This window comes from Gallus gallus, chromosome 4 (assembly GCF_016699485.2).
Source record: "Gallus gallus isolate bGalGal1 chromosome 4, bGalGal1.mat.broiler.GRCg7b, whole genome shotgun sequence".
Lineage (NCBI taxonomy): Eukaryota > Metazoa > Chordata > Aves > Galliformes > Phasianidae > Gallus > Gallus gallus.
Genome location: NC_052535.1, coordinates 82103744 through 82119618, shown reverse-complemented (window position 1 = coordinate 82119618; position 15875 = coordinate 82103744). Strand labels below are relative to the sequence as shown.

At 38.1% G+C, this 15875-nt stretch overlaps 1 protein-coding gene across 5 annotated transcripts in view; it reads left to right on the top strand.

Moving 5' to 3' along the window:
- The window catches only part of CFAP99 (cilia and flagella associated protein 99), a 47451-nt gene extending 32880 nt beyond the window's left edge, over positions 1 to 14571 (top strand). For all 5 annotated transcript variants that reach the window (XM_040699330.2, XM_046940480.1, XM_004936222.5 and 2 more), the window contains 5 exons: positions 191 to 332; positions 1506 to 1657; positions 5511 to 5716; positions 11637 to 11799; positions 14282 to 14571. In XM_040699330.2, the coding sequence (XP_040555264.2) occupies positions 191 to 332; positions 1506 to 1657; positions 5511 to 5716; positions 11637 to 11799; positions 14282 to 14449 (831 nt within the window). In that variant the 3' untranslated portion in view covers positions 14450 to 14571. The remainder of the gene's footprint in view (positions 1 to 190; positions 333 to 1505; positions 1658 to 5510; positions 5717 to 11636; positions 11800 to 14281) is intronic.
- Positions 14572 to 15875: the final 1304 nt, after the last annotated feature.

Below are 15875 nucleotides of genomic sequence, written 5' to 3'. Positions count from 1 at the left end.
TAACATGTACAACTGAACATAGTGTGGTTGCTTTCAGCCATTCAAAAATGATTGTAGCCATGAAATTAATCTCCATTTCAGGGATGATATAGTCCAATGAATGCAGTTCTCTTTGCACTGTTTCAATTATTTGAAGCGCTCATATCATTGGTTATCAGGAATTTTATTAACTTGTTTTTTTGGGATTTAGAAAGCAGAGCTGATGCATGAGTATGCAGAGAGATGTCTACATGAACAGAAAGAAATGAGAGAGCTGGTGGAGAAGGTCGTGGAAGGACACAAGAATGCAAAGCAAGCAAAACTAAAGCTTCAGAAATACAAACAGCAGATAGGTATTTATATATTGCCAGAAAAATTAGATATGATGCCAAATGTCCCCAGATTACTTTGTTTAGAGGGGCAATTACAATTTTTCTGAAAGACACAGGAAGTTGTGGGAAATATCCAGGATATAAATTCCCATAAATGTAAGAATATGAATTTTAGGACTAAGTTGGTAGCAGGTAGATCAGAAATTCTAACTTACTGCTTATGGGTATTATACTTTGTTTAAAAGGGGAGAACACAATGCTAATATTCTGCAACGGGTTTCTCTTCCATCTAAAAGCAGCATACTTGAATGGCTGTACTTTTTGTCAAATCAATTTAGGAAGCTCAGATTCCCGTGATTCATGCCATTAAGAGAGGATTTGCCTAGCAACCTCTCTGAAAGAATCATAGCTCAAGATTATTGTCTTCTTTAGAGAAGACAGTCTGGAGGAGATAATTGTAGCTGAAGAAAGAAAAGACATCTGCCAAAAGAACAGTACCACAAAGGAGAAGGATTAGCACAAGACAGACCAGTCATTAGAATGAAGAGAAATTGTGTTACGCATCCTCCACAGTTCTTAAATAAAATTCCTCATTAATACATCAGTGAATGAAATCCAGGCAGAAGGCTGTACATATTCCAGTGCAATACCATGTTAACAAATGTTAACACATGTTAATAAATGTTAACAGTGTACAAATGGGCTCCCTTAAATTCTGCAAATTTGGTGAGCAGAATCCTTTTCACTGCTTAACTATACTTGTACTGAGGGTGGCAGAAAGTGTTAGCCAATCTGAAATGGCATAGCAAAGCCTACCAACCTCCGTGGGTCACTGATTTCTAGGATATGTCCAGCATGATAAACTACAGGTATTTGATGTTGTACAATATCCTTTTACTTAAAAATGAAACAATATACATTAATTAGAACAGAAATTAAGAAGAAATAATTCAAATTGTGTACTTTATGTGTGTATACAGTATGCTTCTATGTTGAATAAAATGATAGATAGTGGAGGTGGGAAGTACCCATTTGTTTCTTTAATTGTTCCTCCCACCAATGACAGATTGTTCCTTCAAGTACCTCCAGATATGTATTATTATCATTATTCACAAATGCATGTGAGTTTTCCTCCAGATGGACTACTTGTTAAAATATGTAGCAGGCTAACAGAGATTAGTTCTTTTCTTTCAGTTCAGGAGGTTTGCGAAGAAAATCGAGAACTACTTCGACAAGCTTTAGAAGAAGAGGAAGAGAAACTTAAGAAAAAATATGAATTAATTCAACAAATACGAGCCATTGAATCTTTACCTATCCTTAAACACAAGTTTGTTGACTTAACTGAGGTAAGCTCAAAGGAAAACTACTGTTTTTACATTAATGTGTATTGTATGTGTTTTACACGCTCAGAGGAATTGTGTACTGCATGGAGATGCGTAGTGTTAAGCACAAAGTGACCCCATGAGACAAAGATTATGTCTGAAACTTTCACAAAGTTTATAAAATGAAAGTTTTATCATGGAGAATATTCTGTTGGTGAGAACTTACTTACCACTTCTGATAGTAAGTGAAATCATAGGCCCTTTGAATGTCCTTTGAATTTTTCTGCCAGTATCTAGGTTTCCAGACATCTTTCAAAAAGAGACTGCCAACTGATTACAACATGTGCCATCCACCTTCACAAAGTCACAGATTTGCCAGTCTTCAGTGAGGACTGACACAATCACAAAGAGCAAAATGATGTGTCGTTGTTCATACTGCAGTGGTGATTGCCATGGTAATTGACAAAATTATTTTCCCATGCTTTCAAAACTTTCAACATTCAGGTATATGAAAGAGATAGTCTGGAAAACCCAAAATCTGCTTATCTGTTGTGTAGGTACTGTGCAAATGACTTGTGAGTGCACATGTGGTTAAGTCCATGTAAATGTATCCCAAACTTCCTGAACTTACTATTGACTCACAGCAGCTGGTACACCTGACTCTGGGCTTGGCAGTGGTCACTTTTGCAGAATTTCCACGTTTACACAGCATCCAGAAATCTCTTATCTTACCTCTAAACCAGAAGCAGAGTAGCTAAAATATATTCCTCCATTTTCCTCCTCCAAACTGAAAAGAAGGATAACATAGAGTAATACAAAATGACCTCACCAGTTTTAAATGTGATCATTTTGGTTTTTTACTTGGATTCAGTCACAAGATGTGGGCTGCAAAGTCGTAAGACATTTGCAAAGACAAAACAGTTCAAAGTAGTTGCATGTGGAAATGTCATTACTTTTTTAATCACAGCAACTTCTATAAAAAGGTGCAGGCTCTCACTGAGGAAAATAAAGGTGACTGGAACGTCAGTACTTTCTTACTTTTGAACATAGTTAATTTCATTGCCATGCACATGGCTGCCAACTTGACACAGAGCATTCATTCTGGAATTCTGTTTGTAACTAAGTACAGAACATGGCTTTAAAGTAAATTTCCCATCTAGCACTTCTCAAAAGATAAAGTAGGAAAACCCAATAGGTTTCAAGGCATATGTAAAAAACTCAACTGAAATCAAGTTTATGCTATATTGCCCAAGGAGGTTGTGGATGCCCCATCCCTGGAGGCATTCAAGGCCAGGCTGGATGTGGCTCTGGGCAGCCTGGTCTGGTGGTTGGCAACCCTGCACCATAGCAGGGGGGTTTGAAACTTGATCATCATTGTGGTCCTTTTCAACCCAGGCCATTCTATGATTCTATGATGATTCTATATCTATGGTAACTAAAGTGTAAGGTTGCTGAAAGTGCGATGGACATACAGGTCATATTGCAAGTGCAAGAGAGTCAACCTGAATGATGTCTCAGCTTATTTCACAGTTCACTTATACCCACTATTAACAATGGTTCTCAGAGTAATTTAGGATTCTTTTGGTGATGGCTTGCCTATTATTTCTTTCTATAAAAGACTTTTACAGGCTAAGTGAAATTAAGTGTGTATTCATAAAATTCTCACTATTCAAAACTGTTGAAGTACCCAGTTCTTCCCTTGATGGCACTTCAGTTTCTCTAATAGCAGCATTACCTACTGCACAAGTATAGAACTTTTCTTATTCTAGGAATCATTTCACTGTCTTCACTGAATATTTTTGAAATGCACGTGCTCAAAGTATTCATCCCTATCATTCCATGCTTCTCTTTCCTAGATCTTTTTGGTGTCTGCCTACCATGCTTACATACAACCACTGGTATATATGCCCTGTTGAAAAACAGTTTCCTTTCACCTTCCATGAATACAGTTCAGCAGTCACTGAGTAACTTAAATTACAGGCAAGGTATTATAGTACTTGCCATTTGTAATTTCACTCAGAACTGAAATCTCAGAAGGAGAGAAATAATAATTTACTTTTTCATTTAGCTACGGTGATACATATTTAGGAAGAAGATGCAAAAAGAAGATTGTTTAGTTGAATTATTCTGTCAATCTTCTTGTGACGCTACTTGTGACCAGCGTCTAGGTCATGTTTGGTAACCATGAGGAGTGTGGAAGCCAAAAACACTGAGCCAAAATTGAAGAGTCAAACTTTAGGTAAAAAACAGTGAGGTGATGATTTCTGCCTACTGACTCAACTTTTGAAGCTTTAGAAAGAGAAGTTGTGGGGACCAAAACCACAGGAGAGGGTCTGGGAAATGTTGGAGGACTCCACAGATTCCTGCCCAAGACTCATTCACCTTCACTGATGAGATTGTATCATTATGCTCTCCAGACTAACTCAATAATAAGCTCTCTTAAGCATACTGTAGCAGCAGATAGTTAAGTCTGTTTCTTTGTTATGCTTGGAGTCTTGCAGCCAAACTCACAATCTGAGTATGTGTCTATAACAGAACATCCTTCTCTCTTCCTGGTGGTTGATTTTTTCCCTTCCCATTCATGTTCTATTTTGTGAAAGGCAAGTTGTATTCTGTCAACGAGCAACTCAGTATTCAATACAAGGGGATTGTTTTTCTGCTGGAAAGGATTTCTTGAAAACACATCAGCTCTTGAACTGAATAATTTCTCTCCATTTAAATGGCTGTAATGAGTTTTACTTACATATATTTATCATTACCACTTACGTTCAGTCTTAGAAATAACATTCGGAGGAGTGGTTGTTCGTTTGTTTTGCCTGCCTCAAATTCAGCCTTTCCAAACTTTGTCATTCATTTTCTGTGGAACTAATTAGGTCAAAGTCTTTGTGATCAAAATCTTAACCAGTGTTTCACTCTGAATATTATACAACTGTATAGAAAGAGTCTGGTAAGCGTCTTGATTTCCTGCACCCATGTCTTCCATTATAACATGCCATGATACCAGATCCTCATGAAAGATGTGTACCAAAAATATGTTGTTAAACAAAAGAATATTAATTGCTGTGAAAGGGATGAAATTTTGCAAAGTTGGATCCAGAGAAGCTCAGTATTCATGTTTATTTATGCCGATTTTCCCTATATGCAGATGTATTTATGTGTAGATACAGGGAAAGGGAGAGTATATATAAGGACTGAAAACTTCAAGTGTACACAGATCTATTTAGAAGTTATCTATCTTTGTATGGAGGCTAAGGTGCAGAAGTCTCATCACATCTCATAACTGAGCTCATTGTGACCTTAATTACAAAGTGGATTTTAAAAAGCCTTCAATAAACATTCAGATTTGAATATTTTAAATGTGGGCATTAAGTTTTCAATTTCCTGGGTATAAAGCGTTGCTTACTCCTAGTCTTTTCAGATAAAAATGATAGATGTCATCATAGTTCATATCTGTAATTTGGATGCAGATAAATAAAAAAAATGCATGTTTTTGAGTGTAAGGTCAGTTTTGGTTATACCAAAATAGAAAAGATTCAGTTTTACAGATTTCAAAACTTTAAAAGGCTTATTAAAACTACAAGATAAGTCAAGTAGATTTTTTTTGACAGCAAATACGTTGTGTTTGTGTTTATTCTATATTTCAATATTTTTTCATGAAACGTTTTGAGAGCCTTGTGTTTTTACACATACAGAAGATGATCTCTACACTTTAAAACCAGCTTGCAAATAGCAGTTAGGTTAGAGTCATCCCTGATTTCTTTGAAGTCAAAAAATATTCAGCATGATTTGGAACACAATCAAAATACTCTGATTGTACTCATTTTCTCTCTCCTTGCCATTTACAGTGTTATTTAAATCTATACTTCTTATTTCCTAGACTGGTGGCCATGGTTTAATTTGTGAAATGTCAATAGTGGAACTACGTGAACGCCTCGCTCTACTTAGAGAAGCACAGAAGGCAGCAGAGGAAGAGAAGAGAGACCAGATAATTCAAGATAAACAAGCTAAGGAACAACTTCTTCTAGATAAACTGGACCAGATTTCCATTTTCAGAGCAGAACTTGGACGAGCAGCTGCATTAAAGTCAGTATAAAACAGTATATGACATTTAACACATTGAAACTTTGTTGATACTTTGCTAGTTCCATAAGAAGAAAAACAAGTCAAAAGCAAAATTCTGCCCTTTTATAAAGTGATGTAGCTTTTGTCAAAGATTACACAGGCACCAAGATTTCTTTTTACTCCTGAAAATAATTTGCATTGTATTGAGAGTATTGCACTGGGATTCAGAGCCAAAACTGTGTATTGAGTAAGAAGCTCTTTCTTCTGCTCTTTTTCAGTTATTCAGAACTAATTTGATTTTATTATAATCATTTTTACTTGCTACTTAAAGTGGTTTCTCATTTTCATCTAAACTAATATATTAGGGCTATAGTTTTCTTCTTTGAACTTCATTTGTTATGTGAAAGGGCAGGCATTATTTTAGAAGATACTTTAAGAAGGAGATTTTCTGTTAAAAATAATAAATTATAAATTAAATATGTTATAGCTGTAGATCAAAGAGAAGAATCTTTGCTTACAGGCTCTCTGATCAAATTTTGTATTCATTATGCATATTTATTATTAATTATCATATTTATTATTCATTGTCATAAAGGATCCATAACCATCATACATGGTTACATATACAGAAGACAGATCCCATCCACAAGGAATGCAAAATCTAAGTTTAAATTATTTACAAATAAATCTGAGCAAGAGGAAAGTCTGTGTAAGTGTGTAAAATATGGATCACCTCTTGCTCTTATGCCATTTTTACTGCATCTTGACTGTCTTTTTTTTTTTTTTGCAAGTTTTCTTTCACCTTTTTTCTTTTGTGACTTTGATAGTTGACTTCTTGTCTTGCCATATTTATTTTGCAAATAGATGTTCAGGCTGACATTCTGAAGACATATTCTATCAGGCTAAAGATATGCATCTTTAGACATGTTTTAGATTTGTGTTTATCACTTAGATACCAAAGGTGGCTTCTTAGGAGTTCAATTCATGTTATTGATTTATCTTCCAGTTCTAAATCTCAATTACAGAAGGCAGTATTGATGTATTCATTTAACTAGTTTTCACTGGTCCCAGCTCTGATTTGGTTTGTAGCTGATAGTTAATCTCCAAAGAGTAAGGTTTTACTGTGTTAGTACTTAAGAACTTTTTTTAATGAGGTTAGTGAATCAATAACTGCAGCTCCAGTGGATTGACTGCATAGATCAGTGACCTTCTCTCCTGTGTCATCTATGGAGAGAAGACTAAAGGACCCGCAATAGACTTTGAGCTGGAGACAAATTCCCATCTCTAACCATTCAGTGCTATGTGAAATCCTGTGGGAGCAATTCAAGTCACTGCTTACCACTAGAGATTCGAACCAGGCATTAAGAACTTGTATACTACATAAATTCTATTTTTCTGTTAAGTATTCTAAAAATCATTTGTTATGGTTGATATGCAGTGTGTACATACTGTGTAGAGCTGGGTTTCTTTAAAATAGGCTCTTTGTCTTAATTCAGAGCTAAAACCTTTCTAATCCTGAAATAAGCTATGCTGGAATGTGACGTTAACATGGATTTGTCCTGGCATATTTGAGATGTTATTTAAAACAGATGACCATGCCAATGATGGTAAAATACAAATAAATTTAAACACTGAATTTGCAAGTTTCTATTCAGAAACATTATAAGGAGTACAGAAATATACTTTATTTTAATGGAGTCCCATTTGTTCTCCAAATGAAGGAAGTATAAATTTTCAGTATCAGTTTTACAAAACATTTCTTTTCACACCTCCCAAGCACTCTAGGTCACAACTCGGGAGCATTAATTATAAAGAGGCATCATCAAAGTATACTAGAAATGTTGTTCTTCAGGAGTGTCTTTAATGCTCAATCATCTAGAATGCAAATCTGTGGTGGTATTTCTGTTAATACACAGCATGCTGGCATATTTACGTGTGCTAGACTTTTTGCTGCAGCTTTCATTTTTCTCTAAACAAACTATAGGTTTTGTGCATTAAAGCTATTTACAGGTCTAGACTCCGAAAATATTTATCAAGTCAGTGAGATTAATTGCTTGAATTGTATTGATATATGGCACAGGAGATATGAAGATCAAATTATGCTTACAGAATTAATTCATAATTATAGGCATAGAATAGCAAATCTTACTAACGGTACTCATAAGATACCACTGTGCATCAACACAAAATTACATATTATACCTGCAACTGTATTACGTTGAAGGCTCTTGCTAATCAGCCAAAGTGTGAAGGCTAAGCTTTGCTAAACAAATCTGCTTTAATTAGTGTCAGCTGGAGTTTAATTGGGTCCCTACCAAGCAAGTTCCTTTCAGTATCATTTGCAGACATACATCAAGACAAAAGAAGCACACTGGGCAAGCATATAATGAACTACATTAAACAAAATAGGAAACAGTACATGAAAAATCACAGAAACATCAGCCTTTAATAGATTGAAAGCTGTTACCTCCATCACAGCAGTAGCTTTATGAGTGCTTTCAGAACATTTACAAATCAATTCAGCGTATATGCAGGACTTCCCTTTAATTGCTAGAGTTTCACACAGTTTGAAAATTAGCTCTGGCATATGAAGTGGACAAACATTTGAGTTCTCAGCTTTCAAACATGAACTCTTAAAAGATTTCTGACTATTGGAATACATGCTAATGTACTACAGGTTTGTGCCCATATACTTCAGTTACTATTCTCTTTCACTCCACTGAGGCTATGTCTATATTGCAAGGAATTGAATGCAATACAAATCAAGCCACAGATAAAACCAGTTTGTGCTAAGGCTCCAAATCTGTGGTGTAGTGTTACTTTGGATTAGAACTAGCCTGGTCTTTGGTCTGCATGTTCTCACCACTCACCTGGTACACCACTACCAATACAAGCTGGAAGATAAAAGGATTGAGTACAGCCCTGCCGAAAAAGACCTAGGGGTACTGGTGGATGGCAAGCTGGACATGAGCCAGCAATGTGCCCTCGTAGCCCAGAAAACCAACCAGATCCTGGGCTGCAGCAAAAGAAGAGTAGCCAGCAGATCAAGGGAGGTGATCCTGCCCCTCTACTCTGCACTGGTGAGGTCTCACCTGGAGTACTGCATCCAGACTTGGAGTCCTCAGTAGAGGAGGGACATGGAGCTGTTGGACCACATCCAGAGGAGGGCTACAAAAATGCTCCAGGGGATGGAACACCTCTCCTATGAGGACAGACTGAGAGAGCTAGGGCTGTTCAGCCTGGACAAGAGAGCCTCTTCTCCAGGTGAGGTGACCTATTAGTGGCCATTCAGTATCTAAAGGGGAGCTACAAGAAAGAAGGAGACAGACTCTTTAGCAGTGTCTGTGGTAATAGAACAAGGGGAAATGGTTTCAAGCTTAAAAGAGGGTAGATTTAGGTTAGATAAAAGAAAAAAGTCTTTTACAGTGAGGGTGGTGAGGCACTGGCACAGGTTGCCCAGAGATGTAGCTGATGCCCCATCCCTGGAGACTTTCAAGGCCAGGCTGGATCAGGCCCTGGGCAACCTGATGTAGCTGTGCATATCCCTGTTTACTGCAGGGGAGTTGGACTAGATGGCCTTTAAAAGTCCCTTCTAACTCTAAGGATTCTGTGATTCTATGATTCTAAGTAAACTAAGAATTCTGTATATGCTTTCCAAAAATTATCACGTAATTTTATGTTATATCTAGAGAGGGTTCTTCTAGCCATGGATTATCCCATTCTGTGTGATGGTTAACTTGCTTCCATAGGAGATAGGTGATATAGGGAGAGTGAAGTTGTATGAGGATTTTATGTCTCAAGTCCTACAGGTTCTTCACTCACCATCAGAGAAAAACAGAACTTGAAAAATCCCCTTTTTTCTTCCCTCTCTGGGTTTCCATTAGAATGTGTTGTGGCATCTGAAAATGTATGGGACTAGCTGCTTTTTGGAAGCACATACATGGCTGGCACATGACTTCATGTAGAAGAGGACTGAATATTTGTCTGATAATAGCCAACTATTTATAACGTTAATTCAGAAGCAGCTACTGCTGCTTCATGTTGTTAAACCTCTTGTTTCTCTTGTAATGGTATTTACAAGAATCTGGATTTGCATGTAATGAAAGGTTTTGTTGCTTATTCCCACTGACAATATTTAATCACTGACTATTTACATAAAACCTTACTGTTATATTCTCTTAGATCCCCTGGAATGCAATGCCTCATTGCAATGCAAATAGAAATAACCCATGTTCTCAATTAGATTATATGATAGCACATAATTTTTAGGCTTACAGAATTGTGTTAAAAATTAAGCTCACTGTTGCAGCGTGTGATTGTATTAAGGAGGGGACAGAAGTGTTATCCCAAGAAGACAACATGATGCAAACTGAGAAGCTCAGGAAGTATCTCAGGAAATCAACTGGAAATGAGAAACCAAGCTAAACTGTGTCCTTTTTTAAGAGTTCACAGTTGCATTTAGGAGTGTAGCATGGGTCAAATCTCCTGTGCATCCAATTTCTGAGGATTTGGGGAAATGTAGTCTAGGATGGCTGCTCTGATGCATACCTGCCATTAGGAGGAATTTCCTCTTAGCAATGACGAAGTTAACAAAACAGACAAAAATATCTCTCTCAAGATGAAAATAGTGTGTGGATCACTGGAATCTTGACACAGACACTTCTGAAGGCAAACTGGTGGTTTTAGCATCAGAAGGAAAACCCCCTCTTCTCCTTTTCCCAACTCCTTGAGAATCACATCATCACAGAAGAGTTAAGGTTGGCAGGGACCTCTGGAGGTCATGAGAAGAGCACGACTTATGGTGAAAACACCATGGAATAAGACCTGAGAGATGAGGGAGAAATCCTGTTGTAAAACGTTTCCAAAGGATAACCTGCCTCTGAAATTGGACCTTGCACTCACAGAGTAAGAGTTCAACACCGGCTAACAAGGCCTCAGTGCACTCTGCTCTTGGTTATTCCAAGTCCTGTTCTGATTTCCAGTAATAGCAGTTGTAATGTTGCACTACTGGAATATAAAAGGACCTTGCAGAAAACTATCCTTGCCATCTGAGAGAAGACATCAGATCTAACCTGGTGATACATTAGATAATGATGTATATTCCTTGGTAGATCTGACACTTACTTTAGCACTGGATTTGGACAGAGAATCACAACTGGTCATGACGTAGTAAAGCAGCATGATGGTATCCAGCCAAGTTCAAGGGCAGTGTTGAGGGAACGAGAAAGGTGGATGTAAAGTAAGTCACGGTATAAGGTGATGCAAATTCCATGAAAAAAAGATTGTGAGTACATTGCACCAGCTGAATGAAAGCAAGCAAAACCAGACAAAAATGTAAACTCCAAAAGACAAAAAAGTAGCTGTAATAGAAGGGGGAAAAAATATAAATAAATAAAAGAAGTCCATCCAATAACCACTCTCCTATGCCTTACACATATGCTGCATGTTGTACTATCAATTTATCCTCTCCTAAAACCTCTAATTTTAATACATCACCACCCCATAGATTCTGAATTTGGACATTCAGATTACACAGAAACAAATATCTTGCATTTGTCAAGGAATACAGCAACTGAGATGAATACTAAAGATCATGTTAAGAAAACTCCACAAGCAAAAAGCTGCAGTGTTAACACAAGTTTTGCATGTTTTTTTTTTTTCTAAAGAATGTCATGTCAGGCTTGAAATATTGTCAGATATTGTCATCATGGAATTCTATGGGAAGAAATGACTTTATACTGTTTAGTAATGCAGTTCTATAAACGAAGCAAGCTGTGAGTACCACATGCACTGAGCTATGTGATTTAAACCTGTTTTCAGCCAACCTGGTTCCCAGAAGCAAAAGCAAATTCATTATCATCCAAGTAATATATAATCAGATGGATTTATTCCGTAGGTTGATGTTACTTTACATTCTCATGGCTTCTTTTTCTTTTTGCAGGCAAGAAGAAAAGAAAAGAAAGTCCCAGTCTGCTGAAAGGCAAATGAAAGATGAACGCATTTTAAATCTGCAGAGAAAAATTCTAGAGAAAGCAATGGAGCGTAAAAAGCAAGAAGGACTCTTAAAGATTACCCCCCAGAAAGCCAGCACTGCATCAAGAAAGGTCAGGGAGTACATAAGGAAAAGAGCTCTGCAGTAGACCTTCTGTTCAGAGTTTTGCTGTACTGCCAGCACTGGCAAGGGTGGCAGAAGCCATACTGGAGGGACAGTAGCAAGTGCCCGCTTCCTGCATAGGCACAATCCCCTCAAACCTTGGCCTTGACCTCACCTCCTTGCTTTACATTTGGCTGCCACAGACTGGGGTCCATCCACACAATACCTACCTTCCTGCTCATGTCACCACACCCTGAAACAGCATCTGACCCCCATCCCTAACTCTGTCTCACCCTCCTAATAGGCACATCCCACTACATCAAACTGGGGTGCTCACCCCTTCCCGCACCCAACGCAGGTTTCAGCTTATGATTTTACCCTTGATTTTAACCTGACCTTTCCTCCACATGATCCAACAGCGTCAAATGAAAGCACCAATAGGCTGTAGGCTTAATGCTGGTAGCAGTGGTTGTGTTTCCTTGGCAAGCATCTGAAGACAAGTGGTGAGAACTGCCGCTACTGCCACCCCTGCCACTGCAGCGAGCAGTCATGATGGAGTCACATTTTAAAAGCTGTACCGGCCCAGTAAGAAATTAGAACTACATCTCCCAATCCACTAAAATAACAACTCTTTACTTGTTCTGTGGAAAAGATGAAGCTGAATTCAGTGAAGAGGAAAATTGTATTTTTCAAATGCACACAGTTTAAAAACTGAAATAGTGCAGTCTTCCAGAGTACCAATGTTTGCAGACCTCAGTATCCCCATTTCAAGCCACTGCATGCGTAAGTGCATGCTTAACATAGAGCGCCAGGTCTGTTCCTTTCAGCAAAGAAAATACTGAAGACCTATTTGAAGAAAGCATTTCCTAAATTGGGATGGCTTTCTGAACTGAGGCTTTGAACATATGCTTAATCACTTTGCTGAATGGGGTCCAGTATAAAGCAGAGGCAATAAATGCAGACTTCAAAGGCAAGCAGCTTTATAATTACAAATGTGAGACATTCATAAAAGAAGCTAATTATAAATTCGGACTTTTTACTACTGATGTGGGTCTGTAGGAGTGCTCCTGTGTTGCAGAGAGGTGGGGGAAAAAAAAAACAAAAACAAGGCTTGTTTGTTTGTTTTGAAGTTAGACTTTGTATTTTATTTATTACTTTTTTAGCAACGCTTCACACAATTAGCCTCCTAAGATGTCACAGTATTTTTGTTTATGGCCTGCTCAGTTGTTAAGACATCTGTAAAAAGGAAAAAAAGAAAAGAAAAGAAGAGGAGAATCTTAAGATTATTCTAAATTACGTCGATGTTTTGGTGTATCTTCCGTCAGTGCTGTTCAGCCCTGCATGACCCTGTCCAAATGTTATTACAGGGAGGTAGCCCAGTGCTGGTCAGATATGCCCGGCAGCATCTTTATTCTAGTTGAACTGTGTAGTGCTGTAAGTGGTGTTAGTAAAGCTATAGGAAAAAGTGTTTAATTACAGTGCAATAGTTATCTGCCATTCAGTTTGTACTGTTACCTTTTAGGTTCTTCAGTATGTAGAAAAAGAGTGAGACTAACTCTGTATACAACAGCCCCAAGTCCAGACTGTGGCTTCAGTTACTTTAGGGATAGCCCTTGAAGCCCAATGGGTTTGTGTTGGTTTAAGTGAAAGTAACATTTGTTCATAAATTGCTATTAAAGTTCTTAAGAAAACAGAATTTATATTGCAGTTGGGAAAACTAAGATATTTTCAGCAGTCTGTGGGGACAGGACAAAGGGAAATGGCCATAAACTGGAGCATAGCGTGTTCTGCACCAATATGCAATAGCACCAATATGCAAAGGAACTTCTTCACAGTGATGGTGACGAAGCACTGGAACAGCCTGCCCAGGGAGGATTCTCCTTCTCTGGAGATATTCAAGACCCCCCTAGACCCTACCTGTGCAGCCTGCCATAGGGGGCCTGCTTTGCAGGGGGGTTGGACCTGATGATCTCTAGAGGTCCCTTCCAACCCCTATAATTCTGTAGGAAAAAAAATATATATATTGAAAACTACCGTTAAATAAATTAAAAAAGAAAAAAACACATTTTCAGTGAAAAATCAGATGAAGAAGGAGCTGCTTTCTGTTGCTTCTGAGCTTTTTTTGGGAATGCTCCCTTGTGAACTAGCTTGTAAATCAGCTAACAGCAGTGTGTGATAGAGTTTGTTCATTTGTGGCTTCAAGGATAACTCGATTGCAAAGAAAGAACACGAGGTAGTGGCATGGGAGCAAGCCATCCCAATAGTTTTCTATCGACCTCACATTCTGTGTAGTGTTGCAGCTGTGTACTTCATCATAAACTGAGCAACTCAATTGAGTTCCTTTCCATCCATCATGCCCAAACTGATGATGTTTCCCAGTCATGTTAGCTGTGTAACCAGCCAGACAAATTGTCAAATAAAAGTTCAGTATATCCTCTAAACAAAACCATTATATTCTCAGCAGTCTGATCCTCTGTGTGTCATCTCTACAGGACTCTTTGGAGTGGAACCGTTGGAAAGAACTAGAAGAGAGTCGGGAAAGGCGGTTCAAGACTCTTCAATACGGCTTCATGGCCAGAGAAACAGCCCAGAAAATGGCTGCCTATGAGGCAGCAAGAAGTGGAGCCACAGCTTGTATACTGCGCTCCGAAGTCAAATAAAGTACACTTGGAACAAACCCAGGCCTGCTGGAAATCTCCCAGTGCGACTATTTACTACAAGGTTGAATCTTCATCTTTATTTGATCTTTACCATTTTAATAGCAAAATTTGGGCCATTCAGACATGGTAGAATTGAAGTGTGTTAATTTTTTATAATGGAATTGTATTTTTTAGTTGTAATGATATATTTTTTTCCTATTAGAATGAAAAGCTGTAAGAAACCAAAATTGTTTGGTAATGTCTGGGTAGGAATGCTGAGGTCTGTATCACTGTTATCATTGTACACTGTGCCATGAGTTGCTGTGTTCATTTTCCTAAAGAATAAAAATGAGGGGGGAAAAAAAAGCAGTATTTGTTTACATCAGCATTTTCTCAGCAGGCATGCTCGGCCCGAGTGCCTAACACATCTTCTTACATGACAGTAACAGTGTGTAACAAGATCACCAGTTTCAACACTGATTTTAGAGGGTGAAAGAAAATTGTTTGGAAGGTTGAGATGACACAATAGCCTACAGCTGCCACAGGCTGCATTCAGCAACCCTAGAGACCATCCCATTTGCAGTCTTCTCAGTCTTTAAACAGTGGAAGGAGGACACAGCATTGTGGGATCTTAGCAAGCTGCCTGCAGAAAAGTCAGAATTCTATTACTCACCTAGAAGATAATTTGCCCTCTATGACAATTTCTATACTGTGTAAAATAGCCCTTAAATCACAAGACTTATTCTAGGCACAAAGCCAAGGAGGATATAAATCTGAATTAAAATCTGCACAGCAGTAAGACTACGTAATGTATTTCTATTTTAACATGATGCCAGTTACTAAGTGTTTAATTAAGGCTATTGCAAATATTTAAATTGAAGGAAAATGCCACTGACATTAGTGCCAGGCAGCTGCTTTTAATGCTCTCACAACATTACATTTCTCACTTTTTCCTGAAGGAAGTCTAGTGGAATTCTTTTGTTGCCATCTAGCTGTGAAGATCATTTCCACAATCTGCAAGCTGACAGAATGTGCTGTGCCTTTCGTTCATTGTAAGCGCTATGGTGGTGCACAAAAGCAATGAAGGACTCATTCTCAGTAGGAAAAGATAAGGGGACTTATCTCCTAACCTAGGAGAGCGAAAAGAAGAATGATAGCAGCAGAACTGCAGAGAAGAGGCAACTATGACATTATACCTGGTAGAGGAGTGTAAAAGCTTAAAATGACAAGCACTGGGTGGCGGGGAGTTCATCTTCCTTTGTGGATGTTCAGTAGTTTGTTGTGTCGTATTCCATAACAACGCCAGCTCTTGACTGTAACATCTGTTTTCCAGAAACCAGCAATTAACAGGGCTGACAGTCATGGTTTGGGATGACTGTAAGTACTTCTTAAACTATTTGATGCTGCTTGTGTTTTGAGAACGTTAAGGGACAAAAAAGAGGATAAT